General features: G+C 41.1%; 1 protein-coding gene across 1 annotated transcript in view; it reads left to right on the top strand.

The window, feature by feature from the left end:
• Positions 1-20758, top strand: part of PTH2R (parathyroid hormone 2 receptor) — a 1143807-nt gene that overhangs the window by 790348 nt on the left and 332701 nt on the right. The window contains exon 8 of the mRNA XM_078683683.1: positions 17453-17513. Coding sequence (XP_078539809.1) covers positions 17453-17513 — 61 coding nt within the window. The remainder of the gene's footprint in view (positions 1-17452; positions 17514-20758) is intronic.

Genomic DNA, 20758 nt, shown 5'->3' with positions numbered 1-20758 from the left:
TGTTGGTTTAGGGCGTGTCCATACTTTAGTGTCTTAGATTTGAAGGAATCACATCAGCATACACCAGCTCTCTCTTCATGTGAACCGCATCAACTGTTGTGTATGTGTGTTCGGCAAAGCAATATAAAACCCGCCTCATGCCCAGAATTGGCAGAAGTTGCACTTATGTTATGAGTATGAAGTCGTGGAGATCAGACCTCATAACAATTCTGTATCGTGTTGTTCTTGAAACTTTAGCACTCGCTGTACAGATATAGTTTAACAAGTAAAGCAGATAGTAGACCAATAACATATTATTCTCATGTAAACCACGATGAACTACTAGGTGGAAAGCTAAAGCAACAACTAAGTGTCGTGTGCAGAAGTTGCAAAAAAGGAAAAATGGCGTTTAAACCGGTAATGAGCCCATGCTAACTTAACACGGTGTAAAGATATCCAGGACCTAGATGACACCTCCTCATGATCCGGAAACGAACTGAATAAGATAATAGAAGTGCCATCTCATGAGAGCAGATTGCAAGTTTATATGTGGACGGTCCGCAAGGTAAAGCATTAAAAACTAGGAAAATTCAATGCTAAAGAAAAATAAAACAGCCAAGTACTTTATCGAGTCTTAAGCCAATAGGCAAGGTAAATAATAAAAACTTGACAAATAAGTCAATGAATTGTCAATGAAATGCTAGTACTCAGCATATCAAACATGAAAAAGGTCTATGACATAACTGTGTATGCAAAATAAGCTGCAACAGCCTCCAATAGGAAGTCACCGTCTTCATCCGAAAACAGTTCAGCCATCCAATTTAAAAGCGGAAAAGAACATACGTGCTCTCCCAGCACCGGATCCTCTATCACCATCAGAGGACAGCTCGGTGGGTTTTCAAGAAAGCTGTGTTCCAAGAAAGACTGTGCTGCCGCCAGTAAATTCCAGGGACCAAGTAGTCCATGCATCAATGCCACAGCCATAATCCTTTCGCCAGGACAAATCAACTCGTGAGTAATGATAGGAGTCATCAGCTGATTAAAGTCGACGTCAGGAGAAACCGGTCCGCAGAGACACAAATCAATGGCCCAATCGAAATCACAGGTCAGGCAGTGAAATACAGGCTGGACACAGGTGAAGTAGGAGAACCGAAAAGATAATCCATATGCCGTGCTTAATATCGCCAACGGCATTGTGCCATAATATTCTAGCATGCGATTGCGGAACAGTGTCAGCAGCTGCAGGGTCGGAGGTTGCATAGGAGGGACATCCATATTTAAAAATGTAAAAAAGCACAAGAGCGTCCGCTGGTAATGCAAGTAAAAATGCAATCCACGAACCAGAGTGGAGAAAATGGAATGAAAGGGAGCAGGGATGACTCCAAAGATTTTCTCAAATGAAGTCACGAGACCACTGGTAACAACTTTAAAAAAGTGTGCCAGGGATTTTGTGGAGGATGCGTTAAAGATAGTCGGAAACATGTTGCTGAAATTGAAAGGCAAACCTGTGTACGGGTGTTCGCTATGTGAAGTACGAAAGTTTCACGGGCCGAACTCAAGGCCACCTCTCTCTGAGACAAAAGAGCTCTTATTCTTGTCATGCCGTTGAAACGTGTCCCAAGGTTGGTATTTGTGGCCAGATTGAAAACTCCCTATGTTCATGTGTGGGAGGAAATAGAACATTTCTGCAGCAAATAACCCGTTCACTTACTGTTACGATAAAAGGAATACTTTTTAATTAACTCAGAACAATCTTCATTATTGAGCATCAAATAACTACCATTTTCCAACAACTTGAACGTGGGGATGATAGCAGGAACTGGCGTGCCTTGCAACACGCAAGCCATATTTGGTCGGTGTTTGTTGCATGAATCGTGTAACTGTATGTGCCTACACATTAGTGAATGATCTGGCGTCTCAGTGCATTCCTCTCCATTCAGATAAACTTCTTGATCATCTTTGAAACATCTGTATGTGTATGGAAGCGACCAGACCTCATGAACAAAAGCACTACCTAAAGGTTCATAAAGACCTATTGGTATATATTTCATACAATTTGAAAACTTATATAAAGCAAAAGGCAGCGTTATTAAACCGTGGATAAGGCATGTTGCCAAAAAACCCGCAATCCTCTGCTGATGATGTCACTGAGCATGTCATGAATGATGTAATATGTGACATCATCAGTAGTGGATTATGGGTAATAGTATCTCTAGTTTACTCCCCTATAGCTGTCTTTCTTTTAACATAAGTGTGTGTTTCCTTCCCTTATACTTACTGTTTTTGGTTCGCTTCCAGTTCGCGTACCAGCGAGCGAACTAGGAAGCGAACTAAGAGAAATAGAGGTTGGCACAGTTCCAAATATTGTACCAATTTTTTAATAACGGGGAGGTAGTTCTGAAAAGAACTTTTTTTTTTATTTTTCTGAACATTTTTTTACTGTTTTTGAATTTTTCGGAACAGTTTTATATTTTTTTGGGTTTTTCTTGGAGGGGGCAATGAAAACGATTCATTGTAAAGGGCTCAACAGGAGCAACAAAACAAAAAAAAGAAGTATTTATTATTTTGGGCGTTTCGGACAAACTTGCATATGATAGTCAATAGCTCTGTTGATCAGAGTGATGCTTCTTTCTCCGTAGGAAATGAATCCATCGCAAAATACGCAGGTGTGTTTTACTTCACCAAATCTCATTTGTATATTTGGCACCATCTCCCTGCCCTCTGGTCCCGTTACTTCCGGTACAACAGATCTTCTGGCCATAATAGGGAGATTATCTAGGTCGTTCCGAAACTGTGCAGCACTGTAGTTGTTAGGATGCCACCTAGTCATATGGCGATGCATTGTGTAGTTTCCGAAACTGTATTTTTTGTCGGTCCCTCTGGACAGTCTATCTTGACATATAAGGCAAGTTACGTATCTTGCATTTACTTTTTTCTGACCTTTGGGAATTTTAAAAAATTGCCAAATGAAGTTTTCTTTCCGGTGAGACGTCTTGGGCTGCTCAGGCAAAAACTGCCTCTCTTCGTGCTCGTCCTCCTGTTCCTCTTCTTCTTCTTCTTGTTGAATTACAACTTGAGCAGGTGGTCCACTCTTCCTTGGATGTGGTGGAGGTGGTGGGGAAGCACCAGCTGAAGCTACTAAAGAAGCCATTGCTCAGTGATCACAAAGGGTCTTTCTCTCACAATGATGAAAGTCAGAGTGAGGAAAGAAGGAGGGATTTTCATCATTTGGGAAAAACAAGAGTTCTCAACCAATCAAAAGTGTTCATTTTAGATTATATGACCTAGTCTTACATCATTAGGAAACCAAAAGTGAAATGAACCAATGAAAAGTGTTATTACCAAGTCACATGACTTGCTGTGTTTACGTTAAGCGCTTTGCAGGGCCTCCCGGTTTGCTTCCAGAAACCTGCGCTTTGGCACTCGCTTCGCGTACCAGTTTGCTAACGTAGCACGTCATATGACGTATCAAGCGACAACGTGGAACGTCATGCGGACGGGAGGCGTCACGATGTTGTTTTCTAACGCGGCACTTGCGGTAAAGAAACGTTTACCGGCTCGCGGTCTATTTCGCGGCATCAAGGTCAGCTAACGGGAAGCTTCCCGATTCGCGAAGCGGGAACGAAGAAAAAAAAATATTTTAAAAAAAAATTATTCATAAACATATAAAATATATTTTTGGATTTAAAGAAGAATACATTTTACAGCTACAGATATTAGCTGTTAAAAAACCAATGAAATTCACAGAAAAAACCATAGGTTATAGACCATATATAGTTAGGAATTAGCATTTACAAAACCTTGAAAATTCACTGAAAAAACCATAGGTTATAGACCATATATAGTTAGGAAATAGCATTTAGAAAACCTTATTTTACTCACACAAAACCATTGAAATTCCATATATAGTTAGTTGCACTAACTATATATCGCGCACCTGCAATCCACTGCTGATGATGTCACATATTACATCATTCATGACATGGTCAGTGACATCACTGATGACATCACTGATGACATCTCAAATGACATCACTGATGACATCACTGATGACAACATCCAGTGACTGTATGCTTCTGTAAAGTTAAAATATGTCTTACATATTGAAGAATGAGTGGATGTATAAGTGTCTGGATGAAGGATTTAGTAGGTGCATGACTGACTGTATAAGTGAGTGATTAAATGTGTCTCACTGAGTGCATGGGTTAGTGACTAAACTGTTTTAAATTGTGCATCATTGTGTCTGTTGTTTTGTAATCTGATGCATGTGTTGATCATTAGCTATATGACTAACTATATGGGTTATTGATTAGTTGCCCAAGTATTTGTATGGGAGACTGAGTGTGTGTGTGGGTGTCTGGGAGGTGTATGACTCTGTGCATAGATGTGTGAGCAGTTGATTCACTAGATGTATGGGTTCAAAAGTGCATGTGGAAACATCTGTATGGGCGGTTGACTGTGTGCATGAGTGTATTGGTGAGTGAATGGATATCTCAGTGCTACATGTCAAAGTAAGTACATATGTAAAACACAGTACATGTGATAGTTGACATATATAAATAACTGTGCATAAGAGCCAGTGAATGTGTGAGTGGCTGTATGGATTATTGTGAACTTGTATCAGGGATTGTATAACAGAGTAAATATGTGTTATTATATGTTCCAATAAGTAAGGTGTGTATAACTATATAGTTGAGGAAATCGAGGTGTGATTGATTCTTTGCAAGACTGACTAGGTGTGTGAGTAACTCCATGGATGAGTGACAGTCTGTGAGTGTCTGTTTACACTGAGTGTATCTAAGGTTATATTAGAGTCTGAAGAGGTTCATTGTATCATCACATGAATGATGTCATCAGTGATGTGATCAGTAATGTCAAATGAGATGTCATCAGTGATGTCATCAGTGATGTCATTTGAGATGTCATCAGTGATGTCATCAGTGATGTCACTGACCATGTCATGAATGATGTAATATGTGACATCATCAGCAGTGGATTGCAGGTGCGCGATATATAGTTAGTGCAACTAACTATATATGGAATTTCAATGGTTTTGTGTGAGTAAAATAAGGTTTTCTAAATGCTATTTCCTAACTATATATGGTCTATAACCTATGGTTTTTTCAGTGAATATATATATATATATATATATATATATATATATATATATATATAACATTTCTATGGCAAAATGAAACCCCTTATTTTGTTCCTTTTCAAATTAAATGTATTAAGTGTTACCACTTTATTCCAATCAAGATGACTTCAGGTGTGCCATACTTTTGTCATAAGTAAGACTGTTAGCGTTCTAGTTGTTCTTTAAAACACTCTGGGACATTCTGTCACTGGGCTATAGTTGGGCTACATCTGGCTGATATTTGGGCTACATTTGTTTTTTTTGTCTCTGGCGGCCATCTTTGGGCTACATTGGGCTTCATTGGGCTTCATTGGGCTACATTGGGCTACATTTGGGCTCCAACATATATATAGCCCAATGTAGCCCAATATATATTTTTCAAAGTTAATTTTCGTAAAAACCACTGGAGCATATATCTTGAGACATAGCAAAGGCACATCGGGCTACCAGTCCCTACAATTTTGCCAAGTTTCGTGGAAATCCATTCAGCCGTTCGAGCTAAAAGTGAGTCCAACCGCCCTATGGAAAACTCAATGTTAAAAACACGTTTTGGGACCCCCTTTTTTCCTCGGCCCCCGCTTGACGAAACCCCCCCAAATTTTCAGGGGCTGCTCAGAAACAAAATGTTCCATTTTCCAGAAAATTTCAGCCAATTCCGTCCTCAAACGCCAAAGTTATTCAACATAGAATTTTCAAAAATCCCATAGGAAAAAAATCCTAACTATATATACCTACTGGCGACCGCCAGTAGGTAATATATATATATATATTATATATATATATATATATATATATATATATATAACATTTCTATGGCAAAATGAAACCCCTTACTTTGTTCCTTTTCAAATTAAATGTATTAAGTGTTACCACTTTATTCCAATCAAGATGACTTCAGGTGTGCCATACTTTTGTCATAAGTAAGACTGTTAGCGTTCTAGTTGTTCTTTAAAACACTCTGGGACATTCTGTCACTGGGCTATAGTTGGGCTACATCTGGCTGATATTTGGGCTACATTTGTTTTTTTTTGTCTCTGGGGGCCATCTTTGGGCTACATTGGGCTTCATTGGGCTTCATTGGGCTACATTGGGCTACATTTGGGCTCCAACATATATATAGCCCAATGTAGCCCAATATATATTTTTCAAAGTTAATTTTCGTAAAAACCACTGGAGCATATATCTTGAGACATAGCAAAGGCACATCGGGCTACCAGTCCCTACAATTTTGCCAAGTTTCGTGGAAATCCATTCAGCCGATCGAGCTAAAAGTGAGTCCAACCGCCCTATGGAAAACTCAATGTTAAAAACACGTTTTGGAACCCCCCTTTTTTCTCGGCCCCCGCTTGACGAAACCCCCCCAAATTTTCAGGGGCTGCTCAGAAACAAAATGTTCCATTTTCCAGAAAATTTCAGCCAATTCCGTCCTCAAACGCCAAAGTTATTTAACATAGAATTTTCAAAAATCCCATAGGAAAAAAATCCTAACTATATATACCTACTGGCGACCGCCAGTAGGTAATATATATATATATATATATATATATATATATATATATATATATATATATATTACCTACTGGCGGTCGCCAGTAGGTATATATAGTTAGGATTTTTTCTCTATGGGATTTTTGAAAATTCTATGTCAAATAACTTTGGCGTTTGTGGACGGAATTGGCTGAAATTTTCAGGAAAATGGCACATTTGTTTCTGAGCAGCCCCTGAAAATTGGGGGGGGGTTCGTCCAGGGGGGGTCGAGAAAAAAGGGGGGTCCCAAAACGTGTTTTTAACATTGAGTTTTCCATAGGGCGGTTGGCCTCACTTTTAGCCCGAACGGCTGAATGGATTTGCACGAAACTTGGCAAAATTGTAGGGACTGGTAGCCCGATGTGCCTTTTGTAGGTCTCAATATATGTGCTACAGTGGATTTTGAGAAATTAACGTTTAAAAAAAGATATATATCTGTAACAGCGGACTGGGCAGCGCTCCAGTACGCGTACTTTTCGCGCAACGGAGCTTTGTGAAGCGAAGCTGATTGGTTCTCCGGCGTCTGTAAACATTCCAAACAGTCCGTAGCGGCCGCCATCTTGTCTCTCGGTAGGATCGAGAGACAAGAGGAGGCCAAAGCGAAGGGGCAAATGACCATAAGGGGGCATAGTAGATCCTCGCTGACCCCCTAGGTTTGATGTGGAGGTTTTAAAAGGGCCCCGCGGGGCAAAAAAAAAAAAAATAATAATAATCGAACGGCTGAATGGATTTGCACGAAACTTGGTAAAATATTAGGGACTGGTAGCCCGATGTGCCTTTGCTAGGTCTCAATATATGTGCTCCAGTGGATTTTGAGAAATTAACGTTCAAAAAAAGATATATATCTGTAACAGCGCTCCGCTTCGCGTAACGGAGGTTTGCAAAGCTGATTGGTCATTCTGTCACTGGGCTATAGTTGGGCTACATCTGGCTGATATTTGGGCTACATTTGTTTTTTTTGTCTCTGGCGGCCATCTTTGGGCTACATTGGGCTACATTGGGCTTCATTGGGCTTCATTGGGCTACATTGGGCTACATTTGGGCTCCAACATATATATAGGCCAATGTAGCCCAATATATATTTTTCAAAGTTAATTTTCGTAAAAACCACTGGAGCATATATCTTGAGACATAGCAAAGGCACATCGGGCTACCAGTCCCTACAATTTTGCCAAGTTTCGTGGAAATCCATTCAGCCGTTCGAGCTAAAAGTGAGTCCAACCGCCCTATGGAAATGAAGGAAATGAATGGGTAATTTGTAATTAGCAAATAGCTCATCGCAAACTAGGAATGGTAAAGAATCGCTATTTATTCCTTAAACTTCGCTATTTAGGAAATGCAAAAAACTTTGATGATACATATGGCGGTTCATCTCTAACAAGATAAGAAGCATAGGGATAGATTTATGATGACTGGCGCATCACCAGGGATGTGTTAGTCATTCTGTGCCGCTGTTCCGTCACCTTTGGTGTGCTGCATTTACAATGTGGCGCATCATGGGGCAAAAACAGCACAGATGCGTGATGTATCTGTGCCGTAAAGGTGGCGCATTGCTGGAGTTGTATCGCAAGTGTGATGAAGCTCCAGCAAGGGTCGGGGGTGCCCCTGTCGCAGGGTTTCTGTTCTCACACAGAACTGTGGACAGAGGATTGGAACCTCGGCGAATTAGGGTGTCCCAAAACTCACCTTAGTAATCAAAAACCCCTTAGCAAGCTAGGTACAGTGTCACATTGGATATAACAAACTCTCAATGTTTAGACAATCCAGAATATGAACTTATAGTACCTCAGGATACGTGGAACTCATGAACAGTCGGTCGTTATATATTTCTTAGAAACCAGAACATGGAGTTAAGAAGAACACATGTGTATTTGAAATGTTTATTTACTAATGCCGTCTTCTCAGGCGTAGTATCTTAGATAATACAAGTACACATATTATCAGTAGCAAAATTACCAGCATAGTTACTAGTACATAAAAAGCGAATGGTGACAGTATGTTAACATGCTGTAAATGAATAAGAGTTAGCAACACTTATAAGCAGCCACGGGCCGTGGAGGGAGTTACGGTGGGGCAGGGAGGCGGGGAGGGGGAGGGGCAGGGTGGAGAGGGCTCCACCCTGCCCCTCCCCCTCCCCGCCTCCCTGCCCCACCGTAACTCCCTCCACGGCCCACGGCTGCTTATATCTCACCCTCCCTAATACACATATTATATTATTTGCTAAGAAGGTCTGTTTGTGTTGGTTTAGGGCGTGCCCATACTTTAGTGTCTTAGATTTGAAGGAATCACATCAGCATACACCAGCTCTCTCTTCATGTGAACCGCATCAAGTGTTGTGTATGTGTGTTCGGCAAAGCAATATAAAACCCGCCTCATGCCCAGAATTGGCAGAAGCTGCACTTATGTTATGAGTATGAAGTCGTGGAGATCAGACCTCATAACAATTCTGTATCGTGTTGTTCTTGAAACTTCAGCACTCGCTGTACAGATATAGTTTAACAAGCAAAGCGGATAGTAGAGCAATAACATATTATTCTCATGTAAACCACGATGAACTACTAGGTTGAAAGCTAAAGCAACAACTAAGTGTCGTGTGCAGAAGTTGCAAAAAAGGAAAAATGGCGTTTAAACCGGTAATGAGCCCATGCTAACTTAACACGGTGTAAAGATATCCAGGACCTAGATGACACCTCCCCATGATCCGAAAACGAACTGAATAAGATAATACAAGTGCCATCTCATGAGAGCAGATTGCAACTTTATATGTGGACGGTCCGCAAGGTAAAACATTAAAAACTAGGAAAATTTAATGCTAAAGAAAAATAAAACAGCCAAGTACTTTATCGAGTCTTAAGCCAATAGGCAAGCTAAATAATAAAAACTTGACAAATAAGTCAATGAATTGTCAATGAAATGCTAGTACTCAGCATATCAAACATGAAAAAGGTCTATGACATAACTGTGTATGCAAAATAAGCTGCAACAGCCTCCAATAGGAAGTCACCGTCTTCATCCGAAAAGAGTTCAGCCATCCAATTTAAAAGCGGAAAAGAACATACGTGCTCTCCCAGCACCGGATCCTCTATCCCCATCAGAGGACAGCTCGGTGGGTTTTCAAGAAAGCTCTGTTCCAAGAAAGACTGTGTTGCCGCCAGTAAATTCCAGGGACCAATTAGTCCATGCATCAATGCCACAGCCATAATCCTTTCGCCAGGACAAACCAACTCGTGAGTAATGATAGGAGTCATCAGCTGATTAAAGTCGACGTCAGGAGAAACCGGTCCGCAGAGACACAAATCAATGGCCCAATCGAAATCACAGGTCAGGCAGTGAAATACAGGCTGGACACAGGTGAAGTAGGAGAATCGAAAAGATAATCCATATGCCGTGCTTAATATCGCCAACGGCATTGTGCCATAATATTCTAGCATGCGATTGCGGAACAGTGTCAGCAGCTGCAGGGCGGGAGCTTGCACAGGAGGGACATCCATATTTAAAAATGTAAAAAAGCACAAGAGCGTCCGCTGGTAATGCAAGTAAAAATGGGAATCCACGAAGCAGAGTGGAAAAAATAGAATGAAAGAAAGCAGGGATGACTCCAAAGATTTTCTCAAATGAAGTCACGAGACCACTGGTAACAACTTTAAAAAAGTGCGCCAGGGCCTTTGTGGAGGACGCGTTAAAGATAGTCCGAACCATGTCGCTGAAATGCAAAGGCGAATCAGTATTTAAAAGGGTCTGCACCTCTGTACGGGTGTTCGCTATGTGAAGCACGAAAGTTTCACGGGCCGAACTCAAGGCCACCTCTCTCTGAGACAAAAGAGCTCTTATTCTTGCCATGCCGTTGAAATGTGCTCCCAAGGTTGGTATTTGTGGCCAGATTGAAAACTCCCTATGTTCATGTGTGGGAGGAAATAGAACATTTCTGCAGCAAATAACCCGTTCACTTACTGTTACGATAAAAGGAATACTTTTAATTAACCCAGAACAATCTTCATTATTGAGCATCAAATAACTACCATTTTCCAACAACTTGAACGTGGGGATGATAGCAGGAACTGGCGTGCCTTGCAACATGCAAGCCATATTTGGTCGGTGTTTGTTGCATGAACCGTGTAACTGTATGTGCCTACACATTAGTGAATGATCTGGCGTCTCAGTGCATTCCTCTCCATTCAGATAAACTTCTTGATCATCTTTGAAACATCTGTATGTGTATGGAAGCGACCAGACCTCATGAAGAAAAGCACTACCTAAAGGTTCATAACGACCTATTGGTATATATTTCATACAATTTGAAAACTTATATAAAGCAAAAGGCAGCGTTATTAAACCGTGGATAAGGCACGTTGCCAAAAAACCCGCAATCCTCTGCTGATGATGTCACTGAGCATGTCATGAATGATGTAATATGTGACATCATCAGCAGTGGATTACGGGTAATAGTATCTCTAGTTTACTCCCCTATAGCTGTCTTTCTTTTAACATAAGTGTCTGTTTCCTTCCCTTATACTTACTGTTCTTTTTTTTTAAAAAAATTTTTGGTTCACTTCCGGTTCGCGTACCGGCGAGCGAACTGGGAAGCGAACTACGAGAAATAGAGGTTGGCACAGTTCCAAATATTGTACCAATTTTTTAATAACGGGGAGGTAGTTCTGAAAAGAACTTTTTTTTTTATTGTTTTTGTTGTTTTATATTTTTTTTATTATTTTTCTGAACATTTTTTTACTTTTTTTGAATTTTTCTGAACAGTTTTATATTTTTTTGGGTTTTTCTTGCAGGGGGCAATGAAAACGATTCATTGTAAAGGGCTCAACAGGAGCAACAAAACAAAAAAAAAGTATTTATTATTTGGGGCGTTTCGTACAAACTTGCATATGATAGTCAATAGCTCTGTTGATCAGAGTGATGCTTCTTTCTCCGTAGCAAATGAATCCATTGCAATGTACGCAGACGTGTTTTACTTCATGAAATCTCGTTTGAATATTTGGCACCATCTCCCTGCCCTCTGGTCCCGTTACTTCCGGTACAACAGATCTTCTGGCCATAATAGGGAGATTATCTAGGTCGTTACGAAACTGTGCAGCACTGTAGTTGTTAGGATGCCACCTAGTCATATGGCGATGCATTGTGTAGTTTCCGAAACTGTATTTTTTGTCGGTCCCTCTGGACAGTCTATCTTGACATATAAGGCAAGTTACGTATCTTGCATTTACTTTTTTCTGACCTTTGGGAATTTAAAAAAATTGCCAAATGAAGTTTTCTTTCCGGTGAGACGTCCTGGGCTCCTCAGGCAAAAAGTGCCTCTCTTCGTGCTCGTCGTCCTGTTCCTCTTCTTCCTCTTCTTGCTGAATAATAACTTGAGCAGGTGGTCCACTCTTCCTTGGATGTGGTGGAGGTGGTGGGGAAGCACCAGCTGAAGCTACTAAAGAAGCCATTGCTCACTGGTAACAAAGGGTCTTTCTCTCACAATGATGAAAGTCAGAGTGAGGAAAGAAGGAGGGATTTTCATCATTTGGGAAAAACAATAGTTCTCAACCAATGAAAAGTGTTCATTTTAGATTATATGACCTAGTCTTACATCATTAGGAAACCAACAGTGAAATGAACCAATGAAAAGTGTTATTACCAAGTCACATGACCTGCTGTGTTTACGTTAAGCGCTTTGCAGGGCCTCCCGGTTTGCTTCCAGAAACCTGTGCTTTGCGACTCGGTAAGCGTACCAGTTCGCTAACGTAGCACGTCATATGACGTATCACGCGACAACGCGAAACGTCATGCGGACGGGAGGCGTCATGATGTTGTTTTCTAACGCGGCAGTTGCGGTAAAGAAACGTTTACCGGCTCGCGGTCTATTTCGCGGCATCAAGGTCAGCTAACGGGAAGCTTCCCGATTCGCGAAGCGGGAACGAAGAAAAAAAAATATAAAAAAAAAAAATTATTAATAAACATATAAAATATATTTTTGGATTTAAAGAAGAATACATTTTACAGCTACAGATATTAGCTGTTAAAAAACCAATGAAATTCACTGAAAAAACCATAGGTTATAGACCATATATAGTTAGGAATTAGCATTTACAAAACCTTGAAAATTCACTGAAAAAAACCATAGGTTATAGACCATATATAGTTAGGAATTAGCATTTAGAAAACCTTATTTTACTCACACAAAACCATTGAAATTCCATATATAGTTAGTTGCACTAACTATATATCGCGCACCCGCAATCCACTGCTGATGATGTCACATATTACATCATTCATGACATGGTCAGTGACATCACTGATGACATCACTGATGACATCTCAAATGACATCACTGATGACATCACTGATGACATCTCATTTGACATCAATGACCACATCACTAATGATATCATTCATGTGACAATACAATGCATCTCCTCATATTTTAATATAACCTCTGTTTCACCCAGTGTTAAATACAGAGTATAATTTTTGAAACCATTGACACACCAATACTAGTTACTACATATGTACTCACTGATTCCTACGTCTACACACACATTCACTCATTCACCCATACAATCATTCATACATACAATCACTCATCTTTACAACACTATCATATGCACTCATACACCTATACAGACACTCACACTCTGCCACTCATCCATGGAGTTACTCACACACCTAGTCAGTCCTGTAAAGAATCAATCACACTTCCATTTTCTTGTCTATATAGTTAAACATAGAGCACCTTATATTTTCAAACATATACTAACACATACTTACCTTGTTATACAATCATTGATATAAGTACACATTGATCTGCACAGAGTCACACACCTCCCAGGCAGCCACACACACACACTCAGTCTCCCATACAAAAACTTGGACAATCAATCAATAACCCATATAGTTACTCATATAGCTATTGATCAACACATGCAACAGTTTACAGAACAACAGACATAATGATGCACAAATTAAGACAGTTTAGTCACTAACCCATGCACTCAGTGAGACACATTTAATCACTCACTCATACAGTCAGTCATGCACCTACTAAATCCTTCGTCCAGACACTTATACATCCACTCATTCTTCAATATGTAAGACATATTTAAACTTTACAGAAACATAAAATCACTGGATGTTGTTATCAGTGATGTCATCAGTGATGTCATTTGAGATGTCATCAGTGATGTCATCAGTGATGTCACTGACCATGTCATGAATGATGTAATATGTGACATCATCAGCAGTGGATTGCGGGTGCACGATATATAGTTAGTGCAACTAACTATATATGGAATTTCAATGGTTTTGTGTGAGTAAAATAAGGTTTTCTAAATGCTAATTCCTAACTATATATGGTCTATAACCTATGGTTTTTTCAGTGAATATATATACAAGAAAACAGAGAAACAAAGGTAAAAACAAAGAAAAGGGGGCAGAGTAGAAACACCCTGACCCACTAGGCCTGCTCAGGGGGTCCCACAAGGACCCCCAAGGCCCAAAAAAAATAATATATATATTTTTTTAAATCGCGGGTATGCGTACACTGCCGATCCCACCCAAAAAATTAAGGCACCACTCTGCAAACGCGGAGGGGGAACTAATTCCCCTTGAATACTGGGGGTCTCTGGGGCCCAAGTAGCCCACCAACAACCTCCAGTATGCGCCACGGGGCTGACTTACAGAGATGTGTTAAGAGGCCACGCCCCTTTTTACACCTCTCTTCAACGCAGCCCCATGACGCATACTGGAGGTTCCTGGTGGGCTTGTTGGCCCTCAGGGACCCCCAATATGCAAGGGTAATTAGTTCCCCCTCTGTAAATGCGCCAGGGGGCTGTGTTGCAGAGAGGTGTAAAAAGGGGCGGGGCCTCATAACACCTCTCTGCAATGCAGCTCCCTGGCGCATACTGGAGCTTCCTTATGGGCTAGTTGGCCCCAGGAACCCCCAATATGCAATGGGAATTAGTTCCCCCTCTGTAAACGTGCCAGGAGGCTGTGTTGCAGAGAGGTGTAAAAAGGGGCGGGCCCCATTATACCTCTGTGCAACGTAGCCCCCTGACGCATACTGGAGACCCCCAGTATTCAAAGGGAATTAGTTCCCCCTCTGCAAACGCACCAGGGGGCGCAATTGCAGAGAAGTACAATCTGTCACCTCAAGCCCTGCCCCCTCCCTGCACCACTCTGCAAATGCGCCACCTTGCGCGTTTGCAGAGGGGGAAGCAATATCCCTTGAATACTGGGGTCCCTGGGGGCCAACTAGCTCACCAGGTACCTCCAGTAAGTTCCACGGAGCTGCTTTGCAGAGTGTTGTAAAAAGGGGCATGGCCTCGCTACACCTCTCTGCAATGCAGCTCCCTGGTGTATACTGGAGGTTCCTGCTAGGCTAGTTGGCCCCCAGGGACCCCCAATATGCAAGGGGAATTAGTTCCCCCTCTGTAAACACACCAAGGGGCTGCGTTGCAAAGAGATGTAAAAAGGGGCGAGCTTCATTACACCTCTGTGCAACACAGCCCTCTGGCGCATACAGGAGGTTCCTGGTAGGCTAGTTGGCCCCCAGGGACCCCCAGTATGCAAGGGGAATTAGTTCCCCCTCTGCAAACACACCAGGGGGATGCATTGCGGAGAAGTGTAATGAGGCCATGCCCCTTTTTACACCTTTCTGCAATGCAGCCCTCTGGCACATACTGGAGGTTCCTGGTGGGCTAGTTGGCCCCCAGGGACCCTCAGTATTCAAGAAGAATTAGTTCCCCCTCTGCAAACGCACAAGGGGGCTGCCTTGCAGAGACCTGTAAAGAGGCCACGCCCCTTTTAACACCTCTCTGCAAGGCAGCCCCCTGGCGCATCTCATTTGAGATGTCATCAGTGATGTCACGAGTGATGTCACTGACCATGTCATAAGTGATGAAGTATGTGACGTCATCAGCAGTGCATTGCGGGCGCCCGAATTATAGTTAACTAAACTAACTATAACGGGGGAATTTCAATGGTTTTGTATGAGTGAAATGTCCAGCTAACTATAACATGTGTGAAACCTATAGTTTTTTCAGTGAATTTCTAAGGTTTTTTAAATGCTAATTTTTAACTATAAAGTGTGTGAAACCCATGGTTTTTTCAGTGAATTTCTAAGGTTTTTTAAATGCAAATTTTTAACTATAACGTCTGTGAAATCTATGGGTTTTTTTCAGTGAATATATATATATATATATATATATATATATATATATATATTTTGGAGGGAGGGAGAGAGGGGAGAGAAAGAGAGAAGGAGATAGAGAGAGAGAGAGAGAGAGAGAGAGAGAGAGACCCAACTTGACAGCTCTCCTCACAATTTTCATGGCAACATCTTTAGAAAGAAATTAAAAACCCATCTTTTCCCGTAGTCGCCTGAGGTATTTGTACTTTAGCTAGTTCAGACAGCACTAGGGAGCCCTGGTAGACTAGCTATGCACTTTATAAATCTTCCAAATAGAATACAAAAGGAGTTGAGGAGGATGAGACTTTTACACACTTGCACTTGCACATCCTTATTCATTGGGCATGTTTGCATCAGAATGTTTCTGCGACTGGCCAGTATAGATGTTATTTAACCTCTATCCTTGGCTGTAAACAATAGGAGACAACTGGTCAACCCACTTCAACCATAGGATCTCCTGCTCTGTGAGTGACAAAATGTTTCTGATGAAATGTCACATTTTACAAGGCCGCTTCTGTGGGTGGCACACCCAGTGCTGCAAGCCCACCAGCAGCATCTGGTTTATAAGCCCCAGGCACTCTTAGTGCACTGTACTAGGGTCTGACAAGTAAACCAAACAAGCCAATCACGGAATCACGAATGCATACATCAATTTACAATAGGGAGAGCATGTGCACTTTACCACTGATCAGCAGTGGTAAAGTTCCCAGAGTCATAAAACAACCAACAATGGGTCAGAAAAAATAGAGGAGGAAGGCAAAAAGTTCAGGGATGACCCGGCAAAAAGGGCCAAGTCCAACACAGGGCTTGTGGCGAATCCTTCGGATTTCTGCTTTCTCTTTATAGATCCTCTTTCATTTCTTTCCTTCTCATCTTTTTTCATTTTTCAGAGTATATGGCAACTTCCAAAACAGTGCTTTCTGGCTGCTTTCTTGATGCTCATTTCCTTTGCATACACTGAACTCCACACAGCCATTGCCTCTAAACCATGCAACCATCATGGAGTTATATTAATATAATGTTTTACTCTTGGAACATGGTCAACATGTCAGCTGCCAAAATAGTGGCCATGATGCAACTTTAAAACAATGTTACACTATGGACAATAACATTACATGAAAGCCATCTGCTGCTATGTTTAATTTTGGTAATGCCTGCATATACCCATCATGTTTAGTCGGCATGTTTTCTTTTTCTTTCTTTTAATTTAGCTCGCATATGTTGCCGAGTTAGTTTGCATTTGTAAGTTGTTCAATGCAAGAATCAGTCACTGAGTGAATGATTGGAGGCTTGTGTGCAAAGAAGAGTGACAGAGTGCATGCATAATGAGTTATTGTGTGCCTAAAACCATGACAAACGAGGCGCTTTCAATTATAAGCCTGACCTATTAATATTAGCAGTGCTTGTTTTTTGAGGTACACTAATTTCTTTATTGCCACCTCCATAACAATGGATTTAAAATTATAATCGAGGTCAATGTCTTTCTCATGTATATATTAGTGGATCTTAAAAGGTACAACTATATTCAGTACCGCGGATGAAACAATGATTGAATTGTATTAGCGTTGTTTGAACTTTCACACATATTTTACAGTGAATTCATTACATGTATTCTGTTCTTTTACATTTAGGATTCCCTGCAATTTTTGTTGTGATGTGGGCAGTTGTCCGAGCAACAATTGCAGATGCCAGGTAAGTGGCACATTTGTTAAAAATGTGATTCTTGTTTAATACATATAGATAACTTTTTTGCTAAAGTAAATCGCTGTACAGCATTTCTATTTTTCTACTAATGTTTATCTTCCACTACTATACTATAGGGCCCTGAAATAACAGTTTCTTATACACCAATCCTGCGCATCTTCTAATCAAAATATTTCACCATAGCCGTCCGTACCAAAACATTCTCTTAGTCGGGAATAACTAAGGCCAAAGAGACCATAGCTATGGAAAAATATTTCAACACATTACATTCTGCATGCAATAAAATGTGGCTTAATATATTATATTAGATAAGATATGAACCATCTGCTGAAGAAAGATTAATTTCAATAAGGTATTGAACTCTAAACATTAAGGTAGCGTGAATTTTCAAAACAGTTTTTTGGTCAACGATTGACAGTGTTCTGCAGTATGTACTAATAAAACAAAGGGGTCTTTGAAGAGCGTTGCTTAGAGCAAAAGGAGAAAAACGTGGTTCTGAGCAGTGCGTAGCATAGAAATGAATTTCAAAACCAAAACTACATGAAAATGTTATCAGAATACCGAAATTAGAGATAATTTTTAAAAAGCAAAGTAAGTGGTTAATGTGACGTCGCTAAGTGTAATTTATCATACCGTCACTTAAGCACTGAAAGAACATGAAGAATTATCGCGAGTTACCAAAAATGATGTACTAATTAAATTATTTTCGACAGGATATGGTCATTTCTAGAACGTATTTAATTCCCACTTTAAAATACTGGAAATAATCCAGAAATAATCTCTATTTCATTCGTACTGCAGTTATTTTTTTATTTTCTTTATAACTAATGTTAGTACAAATGAATGCAGTTTTCTCTTCAAGGAAAGATCGCCAATTCAGTTGCCAGATAATGGAACCCATCAGCCCTCAGTGCCATTTCCATCAAAAAGTGGAAGATTTTATAACTCCTTACAGAAGCACAGTGCCCGTTCTGTAATTCTAAGAATGGGCTAGCCCTTTCTTTATCTGGCTGTGCATAGTATTCCCTCCACAAAATGTATTTGCACCATTTTCTTAAATTTGTCTTCAAAATAGATTTCCATGCTGTTATTCTCTAGTCTATGAACAGTTCCTAGAAATAAATCACAGTAGCTATAACTAGCTCCATAATAAAAACGTGGGAATGCATGCAGTCGCTCCCTCTTCTACTAACGTGTCCAAAGACTGATTATTGATAAACGTTTCTATCTATTGAAGTTGCTAGTGCTCATTTAGTTAATAAATGTTACTATTATGTTCATAGCATTGCATCTGTTCCTTTATCATTGTAGTAATTGAGCTCTGACACCGAATTTATGCTATATTGAACTACAAAAATGATCTGTAAAGCAACTAGACACATGGGTTTCAGGGATGGAATTTGATAGGAATAGCTACAGAATACTGAATAGAATTGTGATGGTGGTAAATGTTGGCCCACGTGGCATACTTATAGAGAAAGCATTGGCCTTCAAAATATGTGTTTTTAAATACATTGGGGCAGATTTATGAGGCCCTTGCGCCTCTTTGCGCCGCAATTGCGTCACTTTATTTGACGCAACAGCGGCGAAAACAATGCGCCCTATTTACAATGTGACGCATCTACGAGATGCGTCACGTTGTAAAACCCTGCGCCATAAGGAGGCGTTCCTGCGCAGGGGGGGGGGCGTTCCTGCGCAGGAACGCCTCCTAAAAGTGGCTGAGGGAAATCTATAAGATTTCACTCAGTCACTTACAGGCCAATGCTGCGTCAAAACCCTGCGCCTGCTTGAAGCAGGCGTAGGTCTTGACGCAGCATTGTGAAGATGTGGCACCCCGAGCCTTGCTGGAGCTGCGTCGCGCTTGCGACGCAACTCCAGCAATGCGCCACCTTTACGGCACAGATGCGTCACGCATCTGTGCGTTTTTGCCCTATGGTGCGCCGCATTGTAAATGCGGCACACCATGGGTGGCGGAGCAGCGGCGCAAGATAACTGGCGCATCCCTGAGGATGCGCCAGTTATCATAAATCTGCCCCAGAGTTTAAGCTAGTGACAAGGGAATCATAGGGTCCAGATGTTAAAGGTTTGGGCAAAAGCATGATGCACAAAGAATTTATTTCATCTCTTGCCACAGAGATTTATCTTTGGATAACGAGGATATCCATTTGAGCTTTATTAATTTCACCAAACTGAAGCTGAGCAGGAATGGTAAAGATAAAATCACTAGAAAGTTGGATAATTTTTATTATGACAACGCACAGGGAAAATAATTGATTTACACATAATAATAAAAGAACATCAGTGAATCCATGAAATTCAATTTGTATTGACTGCTAGCTGGTAACATTTGACGTGAACGCATCGTCTCCGAAAACCTAAACAGCCCAAAACTTTCTTTGCATAGCACTGGCTTCTGAAGAATGAACACAGTGATATTAGCTAACAGACTACCTGATATTTCGGTGCAATTAGAAATATGCAAAATTCCCGTGATTTGCATTTGCAATTTTAGGAATAATATGCAAAAATACATGTAACTACGCAAAATGCTAAACCCCACTTCATACTATATTTTATATTAAATGTGTCCTTGCATCCATTTTGAACACGAGGATGCATTTCACAAAAAAAAAAGCCCAAACAGCAGGCGCTCCTGTTCTGGTTGTTTGCGTTGTTCACTTGAATGCAGGCAAAATTCAAATTGTTGTTGAAAACAGTGTGTAATTACAAAACAAGACTCAATAACATACGTTTAGGAATTTCAAGTAACAAGCGGTATGGGAAATTACCAAAATAAGGCATGATTACGTCTGGAGACTTTTGAAGGCATTCTGTTGGACTATGTGTCCCAGCTGCAGTGAGGCAGGCTCCCGTCAACTTCACCCATGGCCAGGGAGACGCACATATAAATGCAGGAATGATCTGTTGGACTACGTGTCCCAGCAGCAACAGGCCCAGGAGTAAGGCTCCTATCAACTCCACCTGTGGCCAGGGAGATGCACATATAGCGCAGTGACAAGCCCCGTGGTGCGGTAGACTTTTGGAGGCATTCTGTTGCACTACATGTCATAACAGCAAAGGGAGCAGGAGGCGGGCTCCCATCAACTGCACCTGTGGCCAGGGAGACGTGCATATAGCACGGTGACAAGCACCATGGCGCAGGACGTCCCCGGGTGAAGCCCAAGTCAAGGCGAGCCTGTTCTGAGCCCGATCAGAGCAAGGAAGAGGCAGGG

The sequence above is a fragment of the Lissotriton helveticus genome, chromosome 3_1, assembly GCF_964261635.1.
Source record: "Lissotriton helveticus chromosome 3_1, aLisHel1.1, whole genome shotgun sequence".
Classification (NCBI taxonomy): Eukaryota; Metazoa; Chordata; class Amphibia; order Caudata; family Salamandridae; genus Lissotriton; species Lissotriton helveticus.
Note: the sequence above shows the minus strand (reverse complement) of the source record. Positions and strands in the feature narration are given on the sequence as shown.